The 24,164-nt window shown below is 41.0% G+C and overlaps 3 protein-coding genes across 5 annotated transcripts; 1 reads left to right on the forward strand and 2 right to left on the reverse strand.

The window, feature by feature from the left end:
- Positions 1 to 418: 418 nt before the first annotated feature.
- On the reverse strand, positions 419 to 1,352 carry LOC129778649 (protein CWC15 homolog). The gene is made up of 2 exons (XM_055785694.1): positions 1,115 to 1,352; positions 419 to 1,053 (listed from the first exon to the last, which is right to left on the reverse strand). The coding sequence occupies exons 1-2, from the start codon at positions 1,243 to 1,245 to the stop codon at positions 495 to 497; spliced, it is 690 nt and encodes a 229-aa protein (XP_055641669.1). The 5' UTR covers positions 1,246 to 1,352; the 3' UTR covers positions 419 to 494.
- Positions 1,353 to 3,893: 2,541 nt separating this feature from the next.
- LOC129762413 (uncharacterized) lies at positions 3,894 to 5,556 on the reverse strand. Its single transcript, XM_055760647.1, has 3 exons — positions 5,418 to 5,556; positions 5,181 to 5,364; positions 3,894 to 5,114 (listed from the first exon to the last, which is right to left on the reverse strand). Coding segments are annotated over exons 1-3 (744 nt in total). The 5' UTR covers positions 5,420 to 5,556; the 3' UTR covers positions 3,894 to 4,556.
- Positions 5,557 to 7,698: 2,142 nt separating this feature from the next.
- LOC129762431 (NADH-ubiquinone oxidoreductase 75 kDa subunit, mitochondrial) lies at positions 7,699 to 23,862 on the forward strand. Of its 3 annotated transcripts, none has more exons than XM_055760669.1 (5): positions 7,699 to 7,759; positions 8,081 to 8,267; positions 8,346 to 9,533; positions 9,593 to 9,775; positions 22,973 to 23,862. In XM_055760669.1, exons 2-5 carry the CDS (start codon positions 8,103 to 8,105, stop codon positions 23,621 to 23,623), a joined length of 2,187 nt encoding a protein of 728 aa, XP_055616644.1. In that variant the 5' UTR covers positions 7,699 to 7,759; positions 8,081 to 8,102; the 3' UTR covers positions 23,624 to 23,862. The 3 variants fall into 3 exon arrangements, with proteins under 3 accessions (XP_055616644.1, XP_055616643.1, XP_055616642.1); XM_055760668.1 differs by having other exon boundaries at positions 7,709 to 7,869; XM_055760667.1 differs by having other exon boundaries at positions 7,719 to 7,959.
- Positions 23,863 to 24,164: the final 302 nt, after the last annotated feature.

Below are 24,164 nucleotides of genomic sequence, written 5' to 3' on the forward strand. Positions count from 1 at the left end.
AGGCATGCTGTGCGTGCCCGGAAACCAAAAAAGCTCGGGATGCTTGGTGAGTATGGAAGTGTTTCTGCTTCGGCAGCACAGAATAGTGTGGAGTGACGTTATATAATCCGGCTTACTTTTTGACAGCATTATGGAACGCGGCGAGGAGAATTGTGGCGACTTCATAGAGAGGCATAAACAATGTATGCGTGATATGGGATTCAATATTTAAATCGGATCAAGAGCCAAATCTAATCACACAGGTCAGGATGAACCTTAACAACATCTCGTCTTAATTTTGTTAATTGGAGTATTATGTGTTAAACTGTACATATAGGAATAAAAAGAACTAAATTATCCCTAATAATTGTATTTAATTTTCGGGCATTTCCAGAGAAATCCTATTAAGATAGCAAACTATCCAATAAAACAGAAAAACTGTTGGAGTAATTAAAAATGTATTTTCGAATGATTGAGAATTCCTAAATTATATGAGTCTAACATAAAGCAACCATTTACTTAATATACTTGTCCATAAACTTCTTATGAAACTCGGATCGTAGCGAGTCGTTTATGAACTGACTGCTCTTCTTGTCCGGTTCCGAACGGGCACAGTTCTTGAACACCACATCGTCATCCCACCGTCGCTTCACCTTCAAATCCGCCTTTGCCGATGACGCATAATTGAGCAACGGATTTCCCGAAAGGATATTCTCCATCCGAATGCGTTCCTCCTCCTGGCGTTTCTCGAGTTCCTTTTTGGCCTCGTCCTGTGCTCGTTCCCGCTTGATTTTGCTCAACTCCGCCAGCAGGGCAGCCGTGTCGTCCTCGTCCGAATCCGAGTCGGAATTCTCACTCTCAACGGGATCATCTGCGTCCAGGTTCTGTGGGGCGGCGTCTATCTTCTGTCGCTTGCTGCTGCTACTGGCCTCGATTGCACGACGAACCACCGATGGGGTGGAAGACGAGTTTGCTTTGCCTGCGCCGCCGGATTTACCTTCGCGTTCACGTTTCTCAAGTTCCTCGCGGAAATCACGGCTGCGCAGTTCCTCCGAGGTTCCTTGACCGAGATCTCTGCAAGGGTAAGATTCGTTAGTCGTTCCGCCAGGAAAAACAACTGGAACCAATTTCATACCTGTATTTGAGTTTGGTGTGCGATGGAAGATCTCTGCTGCTGTACTGTTTGGAAAGAGCACTGAGATCCTTTTCACCACGACCACTGCCTCCACGAGCGGGATCGAATGTGGGCCGAGCAGCCGTAGTCATTTTTCAGCGAAAATTAAATATTTTATTTAGATTTGTACTCCAAATTAACGGAACAGAACGTTTTGCAGCGCAATATGAAACTTTTGGTGCTTTGACAGCTTCTGATCATAATACTTGAAAGGGACCAAAAAGTTATATAAAATTACAGGTACGTAATTATCTGAGGTGAATATAGTTTCGTTGAAGGTGGGAAACTCTAATGAAATTCTATATATTTTAACCCCTTTCCGTATTATTTACGTTGAAAAATTTTGTTCAGTTTTTTGTTCTACCAAGATGCATACTTTCTTGAAGTTTTCCGTTTCAGTGGACAGCTTTCTTCATAGGTAGATTTAATACTGGTTTTTTTTTAATTAATAATTTCTGATGAATATTTTTCAAGCTGTTTAGTGTAAGAAACACTCTCCGTTCATATCAAAATTTTCTTCGGAATGACACCAATCCCAATTTGTTTTTCTTGAATCTCTGAATTGTTCAATAAAAAGAACACCTGAATTATAATTAAATATGTTTATGATCAGATAGAGATTCTTCATTAGACAGATGCCAATTATTTCTCATATCTGATTGTTTAAAACTGCAAAGTGTTAAATCAAGAACTTCTTATCTCATAGAGTTAGCAAATGCTGGTTTGTTTCCTTGGTTACAAATGGTAATATTATTTGACTTTAAATATTCAAGCAATATACACCTCTAACATTGATGTCACTGCTACCCCAGACCGTATGATGAGCATTGGCGTATCATCCTGCGATGACCTTTTTGTTATTTAACTTGCAGTGTTAGACCAGCGCAGCAGCTTCAAATGGAGGAACTTCAACGTTGTCTCCTGGAAAATAAGCCGAAGCGACGATGATGACGGGTTTCCCTCGAGTCGTTGGTTCCTCCAATAGTATTGCCATGGTGTCTCTTTTGATGAATTAACGTTTAACTTTTCAATAGGACCTATCTGTTTTTATCGATTCTCTTTATTGACTTTCTATTTCGATTATCATGGCCTTGCAGACAAATTGAACTGAATTATTAACGGTAGTGTGGGGGCACTACGTCTCTGCCAGCACTTTCATTTTCGAAAATACGCACTTTCCTACAGGCCACACGTTACGATTGACATTTCCCTTTCTCGCAAGATATTGTCATAACAACTCAAATCATTTTTCGCACGACACGAATAAGATAGAGCTGAAGGAAAATTAAATTACATTTGTTGGAGGATATTCAGGATTCAATTATTTCGAAGACCAAAATGTAAGTTTGTTACAAATATCGTTACTGTAATTTGTTCAAATAAATTTAAATTACAGCTTTTGAGCTACACCACTTAAAACGGTTTGCTGAAAAGGGGTCCGAAAATTGTACACCTGTCCCAACAATTCTCAAAAGATTTTGAGGTTAATCACCCACGATGCCCGAAACAAGTCGGTTCGATTGTCGCCGCTGCAGCTTGGCCAACAACATCGATGATATGTTGCAGTGCGAAGGGGCGTGTGGCGGATGGTTCCACTATGGGTGCGTCGGATTCGACGACGGGATGAAACCGGAGCAGTGGAAGTGTTCGGACTGTACCACCAATAATGTGGTTAATAACCCATCAGTGGTAAGCGGTTCAGCAGCGAGTTCTGCTTCAGCGGGAATTCTCCCAAGTGATTCAATGACGTCATCTGCGAACGTAAACCCGACAACGTCTCACGCGATCGGAAAACAAATGAGACTTAGGTGCCTATTCTGTATTCCGACGGATTTCTATTTCGTTCGAAAGTGATATTTCGATCGTTTTCGAATTTACCATTCCCTATTCCAATCGTTTTGCTCGTTTCGAACGAAAGTGTTAGAAAATTTCGAATATGCATCGATCTGTCAAAAACCGATAAACAAAAAGAAACACCGTATTAAATAGCGGCGAGTGCGAGTTGAATTTCAGTTAATTTTTGATCCTAAGAGAAATTTGTGAGAAAATTTTCTCGTTCAATGGATTCCATTTTGTTACCGATTTTGGCGGAGCAAGAAGAAATTGGAATGCCTTGCTACCATCGGCGAAACCACCGAAAATCAACCGACTTCATAAAACTTTCTGATGAAGCGTAAGTATCCGTCTCAAAAATCCCATGTTTGTTTCTCTTATTGATTAATTTTGCCCTTATTCAGATTCATCAAAAGTTTTCGTCTAAGTAAGGAAGCTTTTCGGTACGTTTTAGAGGAAATTGAGAACTGCCTTACCACAAGGAAAGGTGGTCTATCCACGGAGGTGAAACTCGCAGCATGTTTGCGATTCTTTGCTGAAGGAAATTATCAACATGGAGCAGGGCAAGATTATCACATTGCCATAGCACAGCCCACATTTTCCAAGGTGCTGACTGAAATGCTTAACATTCTGGAGCGGACACTGTGTAAGAAATGGATTGCTGTGCACTTCACAATATATGCTTAGAATTTGGTCGTTCTCAGTAGTTATAATATGTTATGCAGCTGTTTACATAATAAACTTTTGTTTAAATTAATATTTATGACTGTTAAATTTCATCTAACTTGTTTGCAAATGCTCAAATAAATAACAACCACCGGAAAAGGAAGTGTCTTCCTTACTTAACTATGGTTTCGGCAGAATTATTTACTCTTATTCCTGCCAACACTTTGAGAACATGTCATTATCGATTTCTCGTAAGCAGGCCAAGTATTCAAATAACCATTGTTAATACTTTTTGCGTTGTTTTAACCCCTTGCTGTACGATTTAATTTCCAACAGCACGGCCCAAAACGAGCACTTCGAGTCGTTCCGCTACTCTGCTGAGTGTGGGTATCTAACATGGGTGCCCTATGATGAGCAAATACATGTTGTGTTTAAAATAAAAACGAAGGAGTTATTACTACGTACTAACTCGTTCGTTTTTATTTTAATTATAATATTCAAATTATATTTTATATTTTTAGCTCATTCAATTTTTTTTTTAAATAACGGAAATTTGATAATCTTCAGTTGTCGGTATCCTCATCATATGCCTGAAGCTATGTAATTATTTCACATCGAGAAACAACGAGTGAAGTTCAATGTTGTACGTGAAGGGGTTAAGGAAGTTCCATAAACTATAGGCGAAATTCGTGAATTTAAAAAAAGTTTATATAATTTTGATGCTATTCCAAACAAACTTCAAAGAAAAAATTAAGTAAGATTTTTCTTCCATGGAAAGATATAAAAATACGATTAGAACTTTTTTCATTTTTTTATACTTGAGTTACAATATAAAGATAAAAAATCAGATCACTGATATTTTGAAACATTATTCTAATGTTCTGAAATATACGCAATCTGCGTTTCAAGGATTTGTCGCTATTGATTTCTCCAGCGCGATCTTCTCCATCTCGTGGTTATGTCGTTTTTGTTCACTCAGATGTTCTTTGAGTGTGGCATCCACGGAAAGAATCGCTCGAGCTGATTGGCGCTGATAATGAACCAGATCACTCAAATTCTTGTTTGTGTTTTTTAACAGGGATTTCACATTGGTGTGAAATTTGTTTTGTTGCTCGACTTGCAGCTCTAATAGTCTCGTGGTAGAAGGTCTGGATTTTTTCGGCTGAGAGGGCTGGAAGTGAATGGTATTATTGATACCGTCACACTCGTCGGAAGTACCATAATATATAAAATTTTCCTGGTCTGCAGCTTGAGGTTCACCCGAAGGCGAACCCAACTGTGTTCCATGAGATGAGGTACCCGGGATTCCTTCCACGGTCGCAAGTAACCCAGTTAGTAGAACTGCCTGCTCCTCCAGCTCGGACAAATTGATAATTTTATTGGGTCCTCCACCTGTCGCCCTCTGCTCCCGTTTGTTGTGAGCGAGTTTTCGCTTTAATCCGGACTTATAGTCCGCCCAAACCTACACAGAAAACCAGGGCAAAAATAAGACTATAAACATATGTTTCGGATTCGTTTTAGTATATACCTTTTTCCATCCACTTCCATCGCGAATAGGCGGTCCCAAACTATTGACTTCTGCCGCCAGATCATCCCAGAAGGGTCCGGAATTTCCTCGGGAGAAACCCTTTGCTATGTCCGGCTCTTGCTCCAGAAGCAGCACAATCCGCTCGAACTGATTTTTAGTGGTTGTTTTGTTTTTGTTTTTTTCCCTGTTGAACGTTAAAATTAATTTAAAGAAAAAAATGATTAAAAATTAGCTTACATTTTTGCAGTTCACCGCTCATCCGCTGCGGAAATTATTCACTCCTTCATAAACAAAGTGGGTTTGACGTTTGGTTTGATTCGAATGAAAGATGTTCGAAAACAAAACAGTCCGAACGAAAGGTATTCGAATTTGAAAACACCTCGAACGAAACAGGGAATGGAATTTACCAAGTCGTTCGAAATATTTCGAATCGATTGAAATACAGAATAGACACCTTAACCTCAACCTGCTGGAGGAACAGCATTCCATTCTGTTGAGAGAGATGGAGCTGGAACAACAAACGGAACTCCAGCGAAAGAAATTGGAGTTGGAAAAAGAAGCGTGGCGAGTTCGCAGCGAAATCATGAAGGCCAGTGGAGGCGATGGAGTTCCAAACGTGAGTGGGTCTCTCGCGGACTGGACAAATCGTTTGGCTCATGTCATGGGTCGGCCAAATCCTGCAACAGCTTCCGGAAACACAATTGGAACCTTTGTAAGTGCCCCGCCGCTCATCCCTTCCGCCACGTATAGCCAGGGAATAGGATTATCATCGATGGTAGGCGCTTTTCCCCAAGCAATCGCACCTACCAACGTGAACACCGCGACGATGGGTGCACAGTCGACCACAGGAGGCACTCCGTACCCGTATTCCATGGGACTGACGTCGGGATACATGCGCGATTTCCTATTTGGAGGTGGAAGAAACCAACCAGGATTGTCGACGCCGATTACGTCATCGATGCCAGCACCTTGGCTGGGCCCAGCGACGAGTTACACCATCCCTACGCAGTCATTACCACCCACCATCAGCTCGGTGGGGCAGTTTGGTCAGTTTCAGTTTGGCCGTCTTTTACTCCCCTCTGCAGTTCCGCAGGTAATGCGGACGTTGCAGCTATTGTACGGGCGTCCGGAGCAGATCATCAATGCTCTTCTCACATAAGTACGGGAAGTTCCTCCACCGAAAGCAGAAAATTTACGGACACTAGTGACGTTCGGACTGGCAGTGCAGAACTTCTGCGAGCATTTAGTTGCAGCGGGTCAAGTGACTCACCTCTCAAATCCGGTACTTCTTCAGGAGTTGGTCGACAAGCTTCCGGCTCACTTGAAGCTGGACTGGTCCTTGTACAAACGGCAGTTCCTGGTGGCGGATTTGCGTGCATTTGGTGCGTTCATGGCGAATTTGGTTTCTGCAGCGGCCGACGTGACCTTGACGCTAGACGTTGGTGGATCGAAAGCAGGAAGAACAGAGAAGGCGAAAGGATTCATCAATGCTCATTCAAATGCACCAGCAGCAAAGGAGTCGGTGAATGCGCAGCAACAGCAGTCAAAGGAAGGAGGTTTTTCGGTGCGATGTTTAGTCTGCGGTGAGCCGAATCACAAAGTGAAGGAGTGCGAGCAGTTCAAGAAGATGAGTGGAGAGAACAAATGGAAAGCTGTTCAAATGCACCAGCTGTGTCGCGTGTGTGAATGTATCGAGAGACTCGATCAAAACAGATAGAGAAGCTTGCATTTTTGTGGAGAAATTCTCGAATCCTTAAAATATTGAATCAAGGCTCTTGAAAAAGAGCAACATCCAGAGTTTCATGAGTGAATCTTCTGAATAGGACACTGCTGGCACCCTTGGCGTGATGGAGGTTCATCTGAATAAACCTTACTCTGTTCAACATTTCGTTTGTCTCCATTCTTCAAGGAGAAGTTTACCGGAACCCGAAAAGCTTGCGCAGTAAATAAGGTCAGCTACATAAGTGACCCGCCTTATGCAGTAAGGACGGTAATAGGGCGCCCCGGTACGCCAAAGGCTCCCTTCTCGTATTTAATTAAACCATTCAGGGGTCAGTTATCAAAACCATCTTCCTTAGGGGATTTGGACCTACTGCTCTGGCTCTCAATAGTTTCATGTCCTTTTTTTTACCTGCTACTATGGTGATTGGTATTTCGCTGGCGGAGTTTTAGCGTGAGAAGTACGGATGTTAACCACTAGGCCAGATCGCCTCCTCGAAGTAAATTGGTTTGATAACTGGTACGCTACAACAATAACTAGACTTCTACCACCGTGAAATCCGTGTACTAACTGAATGATTGACCAAGGTTATGACTTCCTTTGGATTACACTTTGAATAAAGTAACAGTAAGTTTAATGTTTTCAATGATTGTCGTTTGAAAAAAATATCATAGAGTCGATAGAATGAATGGAACGAATAAATTTAATTAATTTTGTATGTTTTCAATTAACCTTTCGGCCAGTTCGGAAAAACCCCGATGCATCGAACAAAAACACAAAATCAGCTGTCAAGCATCGAAGATTTCATTTGCATTTTTCTGCGACTAGCTTGCGCAAACGTCAAACCACAGTTTCCGAGGTGAGCAGAGCAGAGGAAAAATCTATCGTGCCGTACAAAATACATATTTAACGGGGAGATTGCGTGATTACTGGTTCGTGGAAATAATTCTCCTGCAGTACTGAGCGTCGGTTAGTGTTCTGGGAGCATAAAAGTGTTTGTTGTCGCTTGCGGTAGCTCACACGATCGGAGGAAGTGCAAATATTTCCGATGAAAATTATGTAATTTTGATTTCTTACGGATCTTTCGGATGTGTTTGACATTCGATTTAAATACATCATCCAAGTGCGGTCGATAATAAACAAGGTTTCTGTTTTGATTTTTTTGTTGTTTCGTCTTCAGAACCGAACTCACAGGAAACAAAATGCTTCGGGCGCCGTTGACCAGGACACTCGCGCTTGGAGCGCGCAGTCCAACGCATACCGCAGTTCGGACAACCGCAACGACTCCGGCCAAAGTCCCGGAGAAAATCGAAGTTTTCGTGGACGACCAATCGGTGATGGTGGAACCGGGAACCACGGTGCTACAGGTGGGGAAAGGCGGCGGTTTTTGCAATGCGCAATTGTGGGTTTCGTAATTGATTTTGTTTTTGTCTTTTTCTTTTCAGGCTGCAGCGCAGATTGGTGTTGAAATTCCTCGGTTCTGTTATCACGAACGGTTGGCAGTGGCCGGCAATTGCCGCATGTGTTTGGTGGAAGTTGAAAAGTCGCCAAAGCCAGTGGCCGCCTGTGCGATGCCGGTGATGAAGGGCTGGCGCATTAAGACTAATTCGGAAATGACCCGAAAGGCTCGCGAGGGTGTGATGGAGTTCCTGTTGATGAACCACCCGCTGGATTGTCCAATTTGTGACCAGGGTGGCGAGTGCGATCTCCAGGACCAGGCAATGGCTTTCGGGTCAGATCGGTCGCGTTTTACCGACATCGATCACAGCGGCAAACGCGCTGTGGAAGATAAAGACATTGGACCACTCGTGAAGACGATTATGACCCGTTGCATCCATTGCACTCGCTGTATCCGGTTTGCATCGGAGGTAGCCGGTGTTGATGATCTGGGGACGACCGGTCGGGGTAATGATATGCAGATTGGGACGTATGTCGAGAAGTTTTTCCTCTCGGAGCTGTCCGGTAATGTGATCGATTTGTGTCCGGTTGGAGCGCTGACCAACAAACCGTATAGCTTCGTCGCGCGGCCGTGGGAGATTCGCAAGGTGGAATCGATCGACGTTTTGGATGCCGTCGGCAGTAATATTATTGTGAGCACTCGCACGGGAGAAGTGCTCCGCATTTTGCCTCGTGAAAATGATGAAATCAATGAGGAATGGCTGTCGGATAAGTCTCGCTTTGCCTGCGATGGCCTCAAACGTCAACGCTTGATCGCTCCGATGCTGCGCAATCCCAGCGGAGAGCTCGAGGCAGTCGAATGGGAATCGGCTTTGATTACGATTGCGCAGGCGCTGAGAAGTGCTCCTAAGGGTAAAATCGCTGCGGTTGCCGGAGGGTTAGCCGATGCGGAGGCGCTTGTAGCGCTGAAAGATCTTCTCAACCGGTTGGGATCGGAGTCGCTCTGCACGGAGCAGAAATTCCCCACAGATGGATCCGGAACAGATTTCCGTTCCAGCTATTTGTTGAATTCGTCGATTGCCGCCTGCGAAGAAGCAGATCTTGTGCTGCTTGTGGGAACCAATCCGAGATACGAGGCCCCCCTTTTGAACACTCGTCTACGCAAGGGTTATGTCCATAATGAGCAAAATATTGCCGTCATTGGACCGAAGGTTAATCTGTCCTATGAGTATGAGGTGGGTAGTTTTGATGATCGCATCGTAAACCATTGTTTGAACAAATTACCATATTCCAGCATTTGGGCAACGATGCCTCACTTGTCCGAGATATCGCCAGTGGCAGCCATCCGTTCGCAAAGAAGTTGAAAGCCGCTAAGAAGCCACTCATAATTGTGGGCGCTAATCAGCTGGCCCGAAAGGATGGCGCCGCCTTCGTGACATCTCTGCATGTCTTCGCAAATTCTCTCCAACCAGCCGATGTAAGTTTGTCTGGATCTCGATAGTCTCGATTCCATTTGAATCCGAAGGTTGATTTTTTTTTGTATTTTTTTTATTTGGCTCAAATTTTGCAGACGCATTCTTTATGATCAAAATGGACAATTTGTGTCGTCGGTTTTCCATTTTGATACTAGTCCTACTTTTAAGGAAACGGTTGGTTTGTTGATTCTAGCTACACTCAGAAGAGGTTGATTCGATTGATTCGATATCTTCTGCAATGTTTTAGGTTATTATTGGGGCTACATTGATGGGCGCAAAAAAAATTCCACCCCACTTGAAATCAAAATATTCCTATATTTAAAGTTTGTTCAAACTTTTCGGTATTCCAGTCAATGCTACGTAAAAGCAGGTAATTAGTAGACCATTTGACCATGACTAGCTTTTAAATGGGTACTTTTAGCGAATGACATAAAAAAATCCACTTGCGTAATTTTTTTTCACCGTGTTTTCTCCATCGATGAACACCTCTGTTTTGACAGCTGGTCGCTTACATCTGACACAAACATAATTTTTGTAGCTGTTTAATCAACTTTTTGTTCGTAGTGACGTGTTTTTGATGCTAAATAAGCTTCCGGAAAATGGGTGGAAAGCAAATCTTAACACAGGTCCGAAACTTGATAGGGCGTGACTTCCAGCGTAAGGAGTCTCAACGAAACATTGCTGGGAACTATGGGGTAAGCCATGGTGTGGTTCTATTGGTCATTCGGAAGTATCAGATGCTCGGCAGCGTGGCCGAAACGTAAGACTACTGCAAGCACGAACACGCTGATCATCCGGGAAGTGGAGAGAACCCACGATCGACCATTCGGACGATTAAAGAATGGTTGTATATGAACTTTTTAAAATCACACCATTTGACGACGCTTGGTGGAACGGGACCTGAAGAAATGCTTCGCCAAAAAGCGATCAGCAACACCAACAAAAAATCAACTTCGGTTTGCGAGGGACCATGTCAACAAGCCTCTGGAGTTCCGGAACCGTGCTATTTGGTCGGATGAGTCCAGGTTCGAGCTGTTTAACAAGTAAAGGCGACTCCGAGTGAGCCGGAAGAGCGACGAGGGTCTACAGGACCGGCATCTACAACCGACTATGAGTACGGTCATTGAAGCATGGTGTGGGGCTGTTTCTCGTGGACTGAGGTGGGAAACTTAGTTAACGGTGTTATGACTGTCGCTTGTCATATCTACATTTTATGCGAGAACCTGGAAGAAACCACGATGAAAATGGGGCTGGAGGATAACTAAAGGGTGTGTCACATCAAATTGCATCACGGAAAAAACGCTGTAGAAATTTAATTTTTAGGAATTATATCTTCAGCTTTTGCTTATAATCAGATAAGAGTGTATAGATCACGTTGGCCATGCTTCACTGTCAATTTTTCGTAAACTTTGAAAAATGTCGTCGAACGAAAAAGAGCGTCGTGAATTAATCCTGTGCACTCATTTCGAGAATCCGGAGTTGTCACATCGGGACATCGGTAAGATGCTGGGAATCGTCCAATCCACGGTCAGCAGAGTACTAAAACGATACATCGAGAACCTAACTATCGACCGGAAGGTGAAGAACGGCAAAAATGGATGCTCCGTCAGTGAAAAAGATCACAAGCGCGTAGTTAAGCAGTTTAGACGTAATCCGAGAAGTTCGGTCCGGGATGTCGCCAATAAGCTGAATTTGTCAAGTTCATTCGTCCAGCGGACCAAGCAGCGGGAGGGCCTGCGTACATACAAGGTTCAGAAGGTTCCTAACCGCGACGAAAGGCAAAACATGGTGAGGAAGACGCGAGCCCGGAAGCTGTACACCGAAATGCTGACGAAGCCGCATTGCCTGGTAATGAACGACGAAACCTACGTCAAAGCGGACTTTCGTCAGCTGCCGGGACTGTTGTTCTTCTCCGCAGAGGACAAATTCAGCGTTCCGGAGGAGATTGGCAAGCAGAAACTATCCAAGTTTGCCAAAAAGTACATGGTGTGGCAAGCGATCTGCTCTTGCGGAAAGCGGAGCGCCACCTTAGTGATGACCGGCACGGTAAACGGGCAGGTTTACCTTAAGGAGTGCCTACAGAAGCGCTTACTACCACTATTGAAGCAGCACGAGGGCCCGACCATCTTCTGGCCGGATCTCGCTTCGTGCCACTATTCAAAGGACGTGTTGGAGTGGTACGAAGCCAACGGGGTCACCTTCGTGCTAAAGGAAGTGAAACCGCCCAACGCGCCGGAGCTTCGCCCAATAGAGAAATATTGGGCGATTATGAAGCAGGCCCTCCGGAAGCACCCAAAAGTTGTCAAATCGGAGGCGGACTTCAAGAGAAAATGGATTTCTGTTCAAAAAAAAACTACAACCTGACGTTGTACAGAACCATATGGACGGGGTAAAGAGGAAGGTGCGAGTATACGGGCTTGGGCTCGAAGTATGAATAAAAAGAAAATGCCAAAAGTTGTTTAATAGTTTTTATTTTACTGTCTAAAATTTTCAAAAGGATCGGTCTACTGGGCGAATTTCTACAGCGTTTTTTCCGTGATGCAATTTGATGTGACACACCCTTTATATCTTTCAGCAAAATAATGACTGCGAAGAAAATAGCAGCATCCTTCCGATCGACCCGTTTCAAACCAATGCACAATGGTCCAGGAAGCGCAATCAAGTGGAAATTAGCATCTGGAGCTCGACAGTTATTCTCCATTTTCATGTTGTCGAAAAAAGGGTGACCAAAATCTTCGATGAAATAAAAGTTGCGTTAGGGTCACCATGAAAAAAGGGTTTTTTTTCTCTAACTTTTATATCTCAAATTCTACATGCAAACTGTCTTCAAAAGACTTTTATAGCTTACTAGGCCAAAGATTTTGCGAAGCAGAACTTGCCAATATCTCAACTTTATTCAAAGTTATTGGTATTTCTATCCCAAAAATACGCCCTCTTCATTTGTTTTTCGTTCTTCCTGGGGCAGACATAAAATGTTTTATTGACAACATTTGAAAGAGTATGTTTGACTCTACATAATGTGAGATTTTCAAAACTACTTTATTTTTTTTGTATTTGAGTAAATGAAGATTGAAATCATGATTTGAAAAAAAAACTGGTGAAAACTTCAAGTAGAATAAAGATATTGACAAGTTCAGTATCGCAAAACGTTGTAGTTGACAAACTCTAAAAGTCGTCCGAAGACAATTTTGATGTACAATTTGAAATATAAAAGTTAGAGCAAAAAAACCTTTTTTCCATGGTGACCCTAAGGCAACTTAGAAAAAAGCTATACATCGGTTTTTAAAGATGTAGAAAAGTTGATTGAAATTGATTGAAAAAAAATCGTTTTTTGTTTTGCTAAAAAATAAATCAACAATACTGGAATGGCAAAACGGTCTACGAATTACCTACTTTTACATAGTATTGACTGGAATACCGAAAAGTTCGAAAAAACTTTTAATATTGGAACGCTTTGATTTCAAATGGAGGAGAATTTTTTGAGACCATCAGTGTAATTTGACAATAATACTATCCGTGAGATTTTGGCAATTTTTGTTCTTTAATCTCTGTATCGGGGTGTAAATTCAAAGATTCGAAAACGTGATCGTTACACTTGGAGTGCAAGGTTTTGAAGTTTAATTATTGACCCGGAAACTTTTTTTAATAGCATAAAAACTGCTTTCAAAACAGGCTTTTGAAACCACACCAGTCTGTATTGAAGCTAGTGCCCGCTCGAAAATCTATTTAGTAGTGATTGTAAAGCAATGGTTTCACTCGTTCGGTCGCTTGCCTAAACGCTATGCTCATCTCTCCCAATCCCATCTCTTTTCTGCCACCGGACTGAACGGTGGCTTTGGCGAAAAACGAAGTATCGATGATAATTCGATAGAGATCTAGAAATTGTGTCATTGGCTATGGATTCGATAGCGAAGAATGCGAAATGTTTCATATGGAGTTGAAAATATTTTACCATATCAAGCAGTTACATTATAATTATAACTTATAATGTACACGAATGGCGCAATCGATCGATGATTCAATTTGTTTAGGAAAGGGTGGTTTATGATCTGCGCTTGGTATTTCTGTGGAGGGATCGATTCCTCTTTTTAGCGTTAATAATTATTTTCCGGCTAAACGAAGTTATATGATAAACACTTTATTCGAAAGATGAAATGTCTAAAGCCGGGTTCAGACGGTGCGAGTAAGCATACGAGTCGATCTAGTCAGTTACTGCAGTGCAGCTACTCACACCGTGTGAACACATCATGCCAGTTAGTGTCATGTGTGATTCGGCGTGCGAGCTACTTCAAAGTTTTTTGAATTTACTCGCACTCGCATCCCTCAAAACGTCAAAAAACAGAATTTAGCGTTCGAATCAGGGATGCCAAATGTAAACAAATGTCTCTATTTTTAAGATATTTGAAAATATGCGAAGATATTTATAGACTTGAAAAATATTGGAAAAACAAATAAAACCCTAATAGTTTCTAAACGGAATCGTTGTTATTTTGTTTGGCACACTGGCGGGGCACGTTTTCTTATTGAGACAGTTTTATTGGGAATCTAAATATAAAATCATCATCGGGCACAATTTTCATTCAAAATTCACTCACAACTTGCAAAAAAAAGTATTGTTCTAAGAAACAGAATACATATTCGATTTGAAAAAAGTATATTTTCATTCATTATTTTAGTTTTTGAGACGTATTTATTCCTCCGGCGAATCTACTATCATTTTCATTTCACAAATTGGTACACGAAGCTGCTGTCAACGCGAAGTAAATCAAATTTTGAAAAATCTTTTAGACTGCCATTTGTAGCACCACATACTTTCGGAATTAATTAAGCTATGGATGCTTTCGAGGTTCTAAAAAATAGCGACAATAATCTGATATATATTCCATATTCCAGAAGAAAGGCACATCATTTCTAGTTTCACTCATGAGTGTATATTGGCGTTGTATTTGTGGAGCAATTAAATCCAACAGTTTTTTCACTTTTTCAGGTGTTATTTCCAACACTGCTCTGTACTCTCGGGGATCATCATCGTGGAGTTACTCCAGTATTGTATTTGTTACTCCTTTTCTTTGCATCCAATTCCTGGCCCGAATCCTTTTTTCTTTCTGCTTTTTTCGGATAGTACCCTCAGTTCAAAGAAATTCAGCACAAAGTATTTGTAAACACGGCCAGCGTGTGTCTCGCGATAAAATTTAAAATTGTGTAATGATAAATTCAACTGAAAACCTAAGCCGAAAACAGCCAATAAATAAGTTGATTTCGGATCAATCATCTGTCAAATTCGGACCTGATTGCTGTTTCTGACTATTTGATGGACATTTGAAAAATCGTCTGGCATCTCTGGTAAACCCGTACTTAGTATCTAGTTTCTTGTCAGCAGCTCACATTGTGTGAACGGACAAGGCGAGTCAACCATTTGTCAAGCGAGTTCACCGGGTCAGTAGCTGCTCGTTGTGAAGTCAGCTACTAGCAACGTATAAATGGGCCTTAAGAGTTACATTTTTGTTACTTATTGATTGCTAAGCCTACGGTTGTCCAACATCCACCTTGCGGTTATGTCACAGATATTACTCACTTCTAATTTTTTAACACTTTCGAAAACACGTTTACACAATCTTTGTGAAAGGTATTCATTTTGTACTTCATTCTTATCTCCTGAACTATCTCTTAATGGGCCCTTTAAATATGTTTGTCGTGTTAGACCATCATGTTCATGAGATTTTATGAATTCGCTTATAATTTCCAACAACTTTTCCAAAAACATCATCATTGTTCATTTTTTGACTCAAGCCTAACTTTTGAAAATGGCGTATCGATTTGAGTAAGAGAAATCTTTGATAATTTATATCTCAAAAAATATGAGTCGTACCGAAATAGTGTGTTAGAAAGAGTTATAGAGTATTGTTGGCTTAATTTGAAAACAACATACACTGAGAAGAAAAATTAGTACTCTTTTTTTATTTACAAAATAAAATTTTAATTTGCGATATCAAAAAATATGTATTTTTTTATATTTTTTTAATTTTTTTTTCATATAAAATAGAAGTCATGTAGAAAACTTAAAAAATGGGCCCAAGATGGTGAAACTATTTTTGACGAACTTTGTGGAACATCGAATTTTTAAGAATTTTCGAAACTTCGAGTTTTTGTATGTTAGCAGTCATTTTTAATCACAAATTATGAATTCTGATGTTATTTAAAACAAAAAAGGTTATTATCAATCTCCTTCTAAATGTAGCCATTCTAGAGATATTCAAAAAAATATTTGTAATTTATTGTCTTTTTAATAGTAAATAGGCCCTTTAAATATGTTTGTCGTGTTATACCATCATGCTCATGAGATTTTATGAATTCGCTTATAATTTCCAACAACTTTTCCAAATACATCGTTATTGTAAAGACATATGTTTAGGAGTTACGTTACGAAACATACGAAGACATGTGGGTTAATACAAAACGTAGCGAAACTAAAAAATCTTTATTATCTTAATACAAACTTCAATCAATAAAAAAAAATTGTTGGAAATTATAAGAAAATTCATAAAATTTCATGAACATGACGGTATAACACGACAAACATATTAAAAGAGATTATTTACTATAAAAAAGATTATAAATTAGAATTTTTTTTCAATATCTCGAGAATGGTTGCATTTAGAAGGAGATTGATAATAACCTTTTTTGTTTTAAATCACATCAGAATTCATAATTTGTGGCTAAGAATGATTGCTAACATACAAAAATTCGAAGTTTCGAAAATTCCTAAAAATTTGATGTTCCACAAAGTTCGTCAAAAATAGTTTTACCATCTTGGGTCCAGTTTTTAAATTTTCTGCATGACTTCTATTTTGTATGAAAAAATTAAAAAAAAAAATTAAAAAATATTAGGCTGTCAAAAAAGTCGTGCGGTATTTCCGCGAGGTGTCGTTGTAAGCGCGTAGTTCTAGTTGTATTCATTAAATCGAGTCATGCTATAGCTTGTCGGAAAGGTATTTTTGCGCGTTATAATATAGTCCTTGACAGTGTTTTGTTTGGTTAAGTCGTTCGTGAGTTATAGAGTCGCAAATATGGAGCAAAATAAAGAGAAAATCCGACATATTTTACAGTACTACTATGCCAAAGGCAAAAATGCATATCAAGCTGCCAATAAAATTTGTGCAGTTTATGGACCCGATACAGTTTCCATTTCCACCGCACAACGATGGTTTCAACGTTTTCGTTCTGGTGTAGAGGTCGTCGAAGATGCGCCACGCTCCGGAAGGCCTGTCGTCGAAAATTGCGACAAAATCGCTGAATTAGCCGAGAAAGACCGGCATAGTAGCAGCCATAGCATCGGCCAAGAGCTGGAGATAAGTCATCAAACCGTTATTAACCATTTGACGGAGCTTGGATTCACAAAGAAGCTCGATGTATGGGTGCCACACACGTTGACGCAAAAAAACATCTTTGACCGTATCGACGCATGTGAATCGCTGCTGAATCGCAACAAAATCGACCCGTTTCTGAAGCGGATGGTGACTGGCAATGAAAAGTGGGTCACTTACGACAACGTGAAGCGCAAACGGTCGTGGTCGAAGCCCGCTGAAGCGGCTCAGACGGTGGCCAAGCCCTCATTAACGGGCAGGAAGGTTCTGCTGTGTGGTTGGTGGGATTGTCAAGGAATAATCTATTATGAGCTGCTTCCCTATGGCCAAACGCTCAATTCGGACCTGTACTGCCAACAACTGGACCGCTTGAAGGTAGCACTCATGAAGAAGAGGCCATCTTTGATAAACAGAGGCCGCATTGTCTTCCATCAGGACAACGCCAGGCTACACACTTCTTTGGTGACGCGCCAGTAGCTCCGGGAGCTCGGATGGGCGGTTCTTTTGCATCCGCCGTATAGTCCGAACCTTGCACCAAGTGACTACCACCTGTTTTTGTCCATGGCGAACGAGCTAGGTAGTCAGAAGTTAGCCACAAAAGAGGCCTGTGAAAATTGGCTATCCGTGGTTTTTACCAATAAGGAAGCGAGCTTCCATAACAGGGGTATTATGAAGTTGGCATCTCGTTGGGAATAAGTCATCGAACAAAACGGCGCATATTTGACTTAAAACAGATGATTATAACTAATTTTATGAACAAATGAAAATTAAAAAAAAATACCGCAGGACTTTTTTGACAGCCTGATATGTATTTTGGATATTGCAAATTGAATTTTTATTTTGTAAATAAAAAAGACGGGTGGGTAATGTCGGGGACATAACCGGAGTGACGTAGGACTATACAAAGGGGACAGCTTTTGTTAAATATATATTTTAAATATATTGTTTTATTTTCTTCTCCTACGTGAATACCTACCTATCTACCTTAAAAATAGATTAGTTTACTGTTTACTCTTCATGAATATGTTGATGGTTCTGAAAAGAACCTTTGGTGTTGTGTTTTTGTTATCACTCGATATTCCCATCTTGTTCGGTTAAACCTTCCTGTTTAGCTATTGCGTTTGCCACTCGCCACAGCTTTCACAGTTGGAAAATTTCTTCCCATCCAGCTTGTGACATGTTGTTCAGTAAATTACATTTGATGCGACATGCCGGAGAAACACTTTGCCACTCACTGAAACTAATTGTTGCCTTGATGAGCGCCGAACCGAAGCTGCTCTGTTCTTGATGCGGGTTTTCTGATTGTCGTGAGCAGCTTTGCAAGCCAACTCGAGCACTCCGACGGCCGAAACTCTATAATCGCTGTTAGGTATACTGGTGCTCCGGCACCAATCCGTTCGGCCTAGTTACCCTTGCGGAGCAATCAGTGAATGCGACCAACAGGGAACTGGAGACCTGCACGGTTCGAGTGAGACTTTGTCTTTCCCTTAACTTGTCCTCCTTTGTTACGTCCACGATGCCGATGCCGTACAACCACACGGGTTTACGGTTTTAAAGAAAATAAGATATTTTTTTGGGGTCCGCGTGTTTTATACTCACAGGATAGAGACAAATCGGCAGACTCAGCCAGAGGGGCGAGTCCAACGAGACGAACGAATGAGCGTTAAAAGGGAGCGATGGCAAAAAAATACATTCATTACGATTTGTTCGCTCGTTGGATTCACATGCAGGCTAAACAGGGTCCTTTTCAGGATCACAAAATTATCTTCAATCTAAAGAGTTTATTGTTTTGTTATCACTCGATATCCCCATCTTGTTCGGCTAAACCTTGCTGTTTAGCGATTGCATTTGCCACTCGCCACAGCTTTCACAGTTGGAAAATTTCTTCCCATCCAGCTTGTGACATATTTTACAGTAAATTACATTCAATGGCACGTCGCATTACCACCACTCAGTATCGGATTGGAGGTAATTTTAACCTGTAATTGAACATTTGCGATGACAGTGGTACAGTATCGACCTTCAATGTGGGGTCATAATTTGGACCCCGAACTCTATGTTTACAAAAATGTCCAACTAAATATGTCGCATTACTGGTCCGACCAATTAGCTAAATGTCGAGATAAGTGTAAATTACTGTACTTTCAATCTAGAAGCAATTTAAGAATTGGTGAAAATCAATGAGCTCAGAACAACTGCCAAATTCACATACTCATCATATCCTGGCAAACAAATTATGAAAAAATCAATTTGTGTTTTATTATTATTTTGGATATTGTTTTAGAAAGCATTGAACTGTATTTCCTAAACTCTTTTTTGGAAGGTTTAATGGCCCTGAAAAGCGCCTTGTTTTATGGAATGGTTCAAATTTAGAAAACTTAGTACTCGTGGTTTTGAAAAAAACCATTTCGAACGCCCTCGATGCCGCCTTGTTCTGGATTTGCCACCAAAGCAGTTTGTATAAAGAACAAACTTTTTTCTTCTGCTACCTGATGCCGTTTTGCGATTGCGTTTGCCACTCGCCACTCGCTGCAACTGCCTGTTGTCTTGATGTCCACCGAACCGAATGTGTTCTGTTCCGAATGCGGGTTTTCTTATCGTCGCGAGCAGCTTTACCAGCTAATGTGCGATTCACATAGCACGTTACGGAGAAGAACGTCTACGTTCCGTCAACGTCTCTACCAATTCACACATGCAGTCAATGCTTCCACCAGCACCGTCCCGTCAAATGCCAAACGAATGATTTATTTAATTTTATTCATGGTGTCGCCACCTACAACAATTTTAAATTGCAATGCCCTCTTTCAAATCAGCGTGCCTAGAATCAGTTCTAAATTTAGAAAAATTCAATGAGAATCATTGAATTCAATTATTTAAATGCTTAAACCCCGTAGTCCGACCCTTATGCAACAATAATAATAAATAGAATAATTCTTTCAACTAGTCGCGAATGATTTTCACTCCGAAATTTGGAGCTAAGAGATATGTTGGCATGAAAAGTACAGTAAGTTGCTTATAAAGCGATATGCTGAGGCACCACTCAGTGTCGCATTGGAGTCGGTTTTGACCAGTAATTGGACATTTGCGACTGGTGGCGACTTTCAATGTGGGGCCATAATTTGGGTCTCGAACTCAATGTTTACAAAAATGTCCAACTAGAGGTAAAAATGTCTAATTAAACGTGTTGCATCACAGATCTGTTCAATTAGCCTAATGTCGATGTAGATGTAAATTACTGTACAACCAAATCAAAACAAAAGCCGAGACACAAAGCCCAGACAAAAACCAAACGAGCCGTCCGTCTCCGTCAATTATTCTTTTCTACAAACCCTGCCGGTCGTTTTCGTTGAACGTATGCTGACGGGTCGTTACGTTGCTGGTGTATGTGAATGTTTTCATGAGAATTGCATGGTAGAATCATTGACGTATCGTGACGTGACGGGACGTGAACGTGACGTGTATGTTGTATGTGAATCGCACTTATGTTGTATGTGAATCGCACTTAACTCGATCACTTCGGCGGTCGAAACTATATAACGCCGACTAGGTGGACTGGTGCACTGGTACTAACGCGCTCGGCCTAGCTACCCTTGCGGGGAACTCCAGATCAACACGGTTCGAGCCGGATTTTGCCTTTCCCTTCACTTTTCCTCCTTTACCATCTCCAGACATGGCTGCTTGGGTTGGTTTGTTGATGTGTTGTGATGCGAACTGATGTGGTGTACGGTTTGAATGAGAATGATCGTTACGGCAGCGGAGCGGGGATTTTTAAGTTGACTGGCTGGCTCGAGAATTACGCATGTGTGAGACTGCGACCAATGTTTCGTTCATTTTTTTCTTTTTCCTTTCCAATCGTGGTTCATTCTATTTCGCTGCTGCTCTGGTTGCCCGTTTTGGTCGGTACGATTTGAGGAGCACAAAATGGACCAATCAAAAATGGGCACATAGTGCATTTTGACAATGCTTGATATTTCACTATTATTCAATTATTTATCTCAAGAAAAATGAAATGTTATTCGTTATGATGGATGCGTAGATATATTTCCTATCAATTGATGCAAAAACCTTTGTGATCTATTGAGAAATGCTCGAGTTATAAGCATTCCAAATCTTGCATTTTTTCCTACTTGTTCAGTGCCTAGATTTCCATTTCACCCCCTATATCTTCCGGTTAGACGTAGTCCTACGTCAAAAAAGAGTACTATTTTTTTTCTCAGTGTACATTTTTTCATATTCAACCATCAATACTCTATAGCTCTTTCTAAGACACTATTTCGGTACGACTGATAGTTCTTGAGATATAAATTATCAAAGATTTCTCTCACTCAAATCGATACGCCATTTTCAAAAGTTACGCTTGAGTCAAAAAATTCCCAATTGCTATGGAAAACTCATATTTCCTCTAACCCAAACGGAATACACACTTTCATTCGAATCAAAAATACTCATGTTTTGTCATTTTTCGATTTCATTTGGAATTACTCCATATTAGTCTTACAACCAGCACAGACAACTGATTACGTCTGTTGGCATACAGCACATTCATTCACATCGCCATTTTCATTAGTTCAGTGAATACGGTTCGAGCTCCAGCGAAATTAGACACTTTCATTCGATAGGAGAACCTTTCATTTGCATTTGACGATTTGATAACTTAGCTTTAGTGTGAAGAATGAAAGAAATGAACGTGAAATGAAACGAGACTGTACGAAGGAGAAGTGATGTTCTCATTATTGAGCGTGGAGAGAGAGTGGCATTATTTTCAGCCTGCATGAATTCAATTTCCATAAACTCATTAGTGAGTGACGAAGTGTCAATTAAAGTGAAATTGTAAGGCCCTTGCTGAAAAAAGAGTTTCAAGCGGAAACCCCTGTCTGAAAGATCGAAAAATTATGAATCTTCGTGGTTTTTTTTTTCGATGATAGAGATAAAGGGCCTGATTCTCGAATACACTTCACGATGGAAGTGAAATGAAGTGTATCTAAAACTCATCAAATTATCTTTAGATAAAGTTTTTGTATGAGGTTATTTTATCACATAAAGAAAACAATGCTTTGCATTCACAATGAATACTAATTTGAAACGGAGATGTTAATTTTCATTGATCATTTTTATTTGAAAAGTGCACATTCTGCCTGAAAAACCCATTATTGTCTTTGACGCTTCACTAACTCGTAAGATGAAGTTCAATGGCGTGCCGTTCATTTAGTTTTCACCGTGAAGTGTATTCGAGAATCAAGCTCAAAGTGAAGTGCTCGAGTTTTTTGGTTATTGTTTGAGGTATATTTGAAGAAGTATTTTCCAGTTTTTGAGCGCAAGAACAATGATTATTATGCTGTTGACAGCTGGGTGCGCAGCTGAAAATCGGCACCTTGTTGGTGGTATCGGTTCTGAAGCAATGGGGTGTCGCAAAACGAATTCCAATGAATATTTAGAAATTTTAGGACACTACCTAAAGCGTTACGGCGGGTTTTTCCAAACCAGGATCCCCCCTTAAGTGTAATTTTTGAAATAAAATGAATATAAAACTTTTTTTAAAGCACATACTTTCTCCAATTCGCCAATTCGCCACAAGACACCAAATCAATTGGATCAACCGTTTCTGTGTTTTTTTTTTTAATTTTTTCAAGCAATCTTTGCTTAGGCTCTTAAATAACATTTGAGCCCTTAAATAAGACTAGAATCAAAATGGCAAACCAACTGTGCATATTGTCCATTTGGTTATAAAGAATGCGTCTGCGAAATTTGAGCCAAAAAAAATAAAAAAATAAATAATATTGAAAAAATAGTCATTTGCGGTGAAACAACTCATGCTAATTTCAAATTCTGTTACAGCCTAACTGGAAGGTTTGGAATGTACTTCAGACGAATGCCGCTCAGGCGGCAGCTCTGGACGTCGGATACACTCCCGGGGTTGATGCCCTATTGGCTTCGGCACCGAAAGTTCTGTTCCTGCTGGGAGCGGACGCAGATGTTATCAAAAAGGAACAGCTCCCCAAGGATTGTTTCGTTATCTACCAGGGCCATCATGGAGACGCTGGGGCCCAGCTGGCTCATGCCATTCTACCGGGAGCCGCGTATACCGAGAAACAGGCCACCTATGTTAATACCGAGGGCCGGGCCCAGCAGACGCTGGTTGCGGTGACCCCGCCTGGGTTAGCTCGCGAGGACTGGAAGATCCTGCGTGCCCTGTCCGAGATTGTAGGTGCTCCGCTTCCGTACGATACATTGGATGAACTCCGCACCCGAATGGAGGATATTGCCCCCCATCTCGTGCGCTATGGACGGCTTGAGAAAGCTAATTTCTTCAAAACAGCCGAAGAGATGCTTAAGAATACTTCAACCCATTTCGATGGCAGCAAGGTCGAGGTGAGCCAGAAGAAGCTGGAGGACTTCTTTATGACCGATCCGATTACGCGTGCATCGCCCACGATGGCCAAGTGTGTTACGGCAGCCAAGAAGCAGGCTGCCCAAGCAGCCAATTAAGCGTTGTATCCATTGAGACATCAAAATTGAACTTCCTTCGCAATTCAGAATAAAAACAGTTCTATATAAATAACAACTATGGTGCGATTGAAACTATGATGTCACAATTATGTGACTTTTGAGAGGTTTGTTTCTGAAATGGATATTGTAAATTTAATGAAATATAACACAAATACGATACCTATTTCATGTAAAGTCAGTTTACATTTACCACTTTAAAAAATATAGATAAAATTGAGTAGGTGTTCGTTATTTCTGAATTAGTTTTCAAAAACTATCCGATCGTCTGCAAGGTTGGGAAATATCAGGCCCTATCATATAAATCGAGTCGATAAGAATTTTGCTCGTTAGCTCTTTTGCTATTATAGATACCGAACCGAAAGCTATCGGAGCAACTGTCATATTTATTGCGAGTTGTTCGTTTTGCTTGTTGCATATCTTCAGAGAACTAGTTTATTTTGGTTTGCGTCTGATATTTTCCTGTGAGAAAAAGCAGCCCCATCATAGGCAACCATGTTTTTGATGTCAACATTTCGAGCCT

The sequence above is a fragment of the Toxorhynchites rutilus genome, chromosome 1 (genome assembly GCF_029784135.1).
Source record: "Toxorhynchites rutilus septentrionalis strain SRP chromosome 1, ASM2978413v1, whole genome shotgun sequence".
In the NCBI taxonomy this organism is placed as follows: domain Eukaryota; kingdom Metazoa; phylum Arthropoda; class Insecta; order Diptera; family Culicidae; genus Toxorhynchites; species Toxorhynchites rutilus.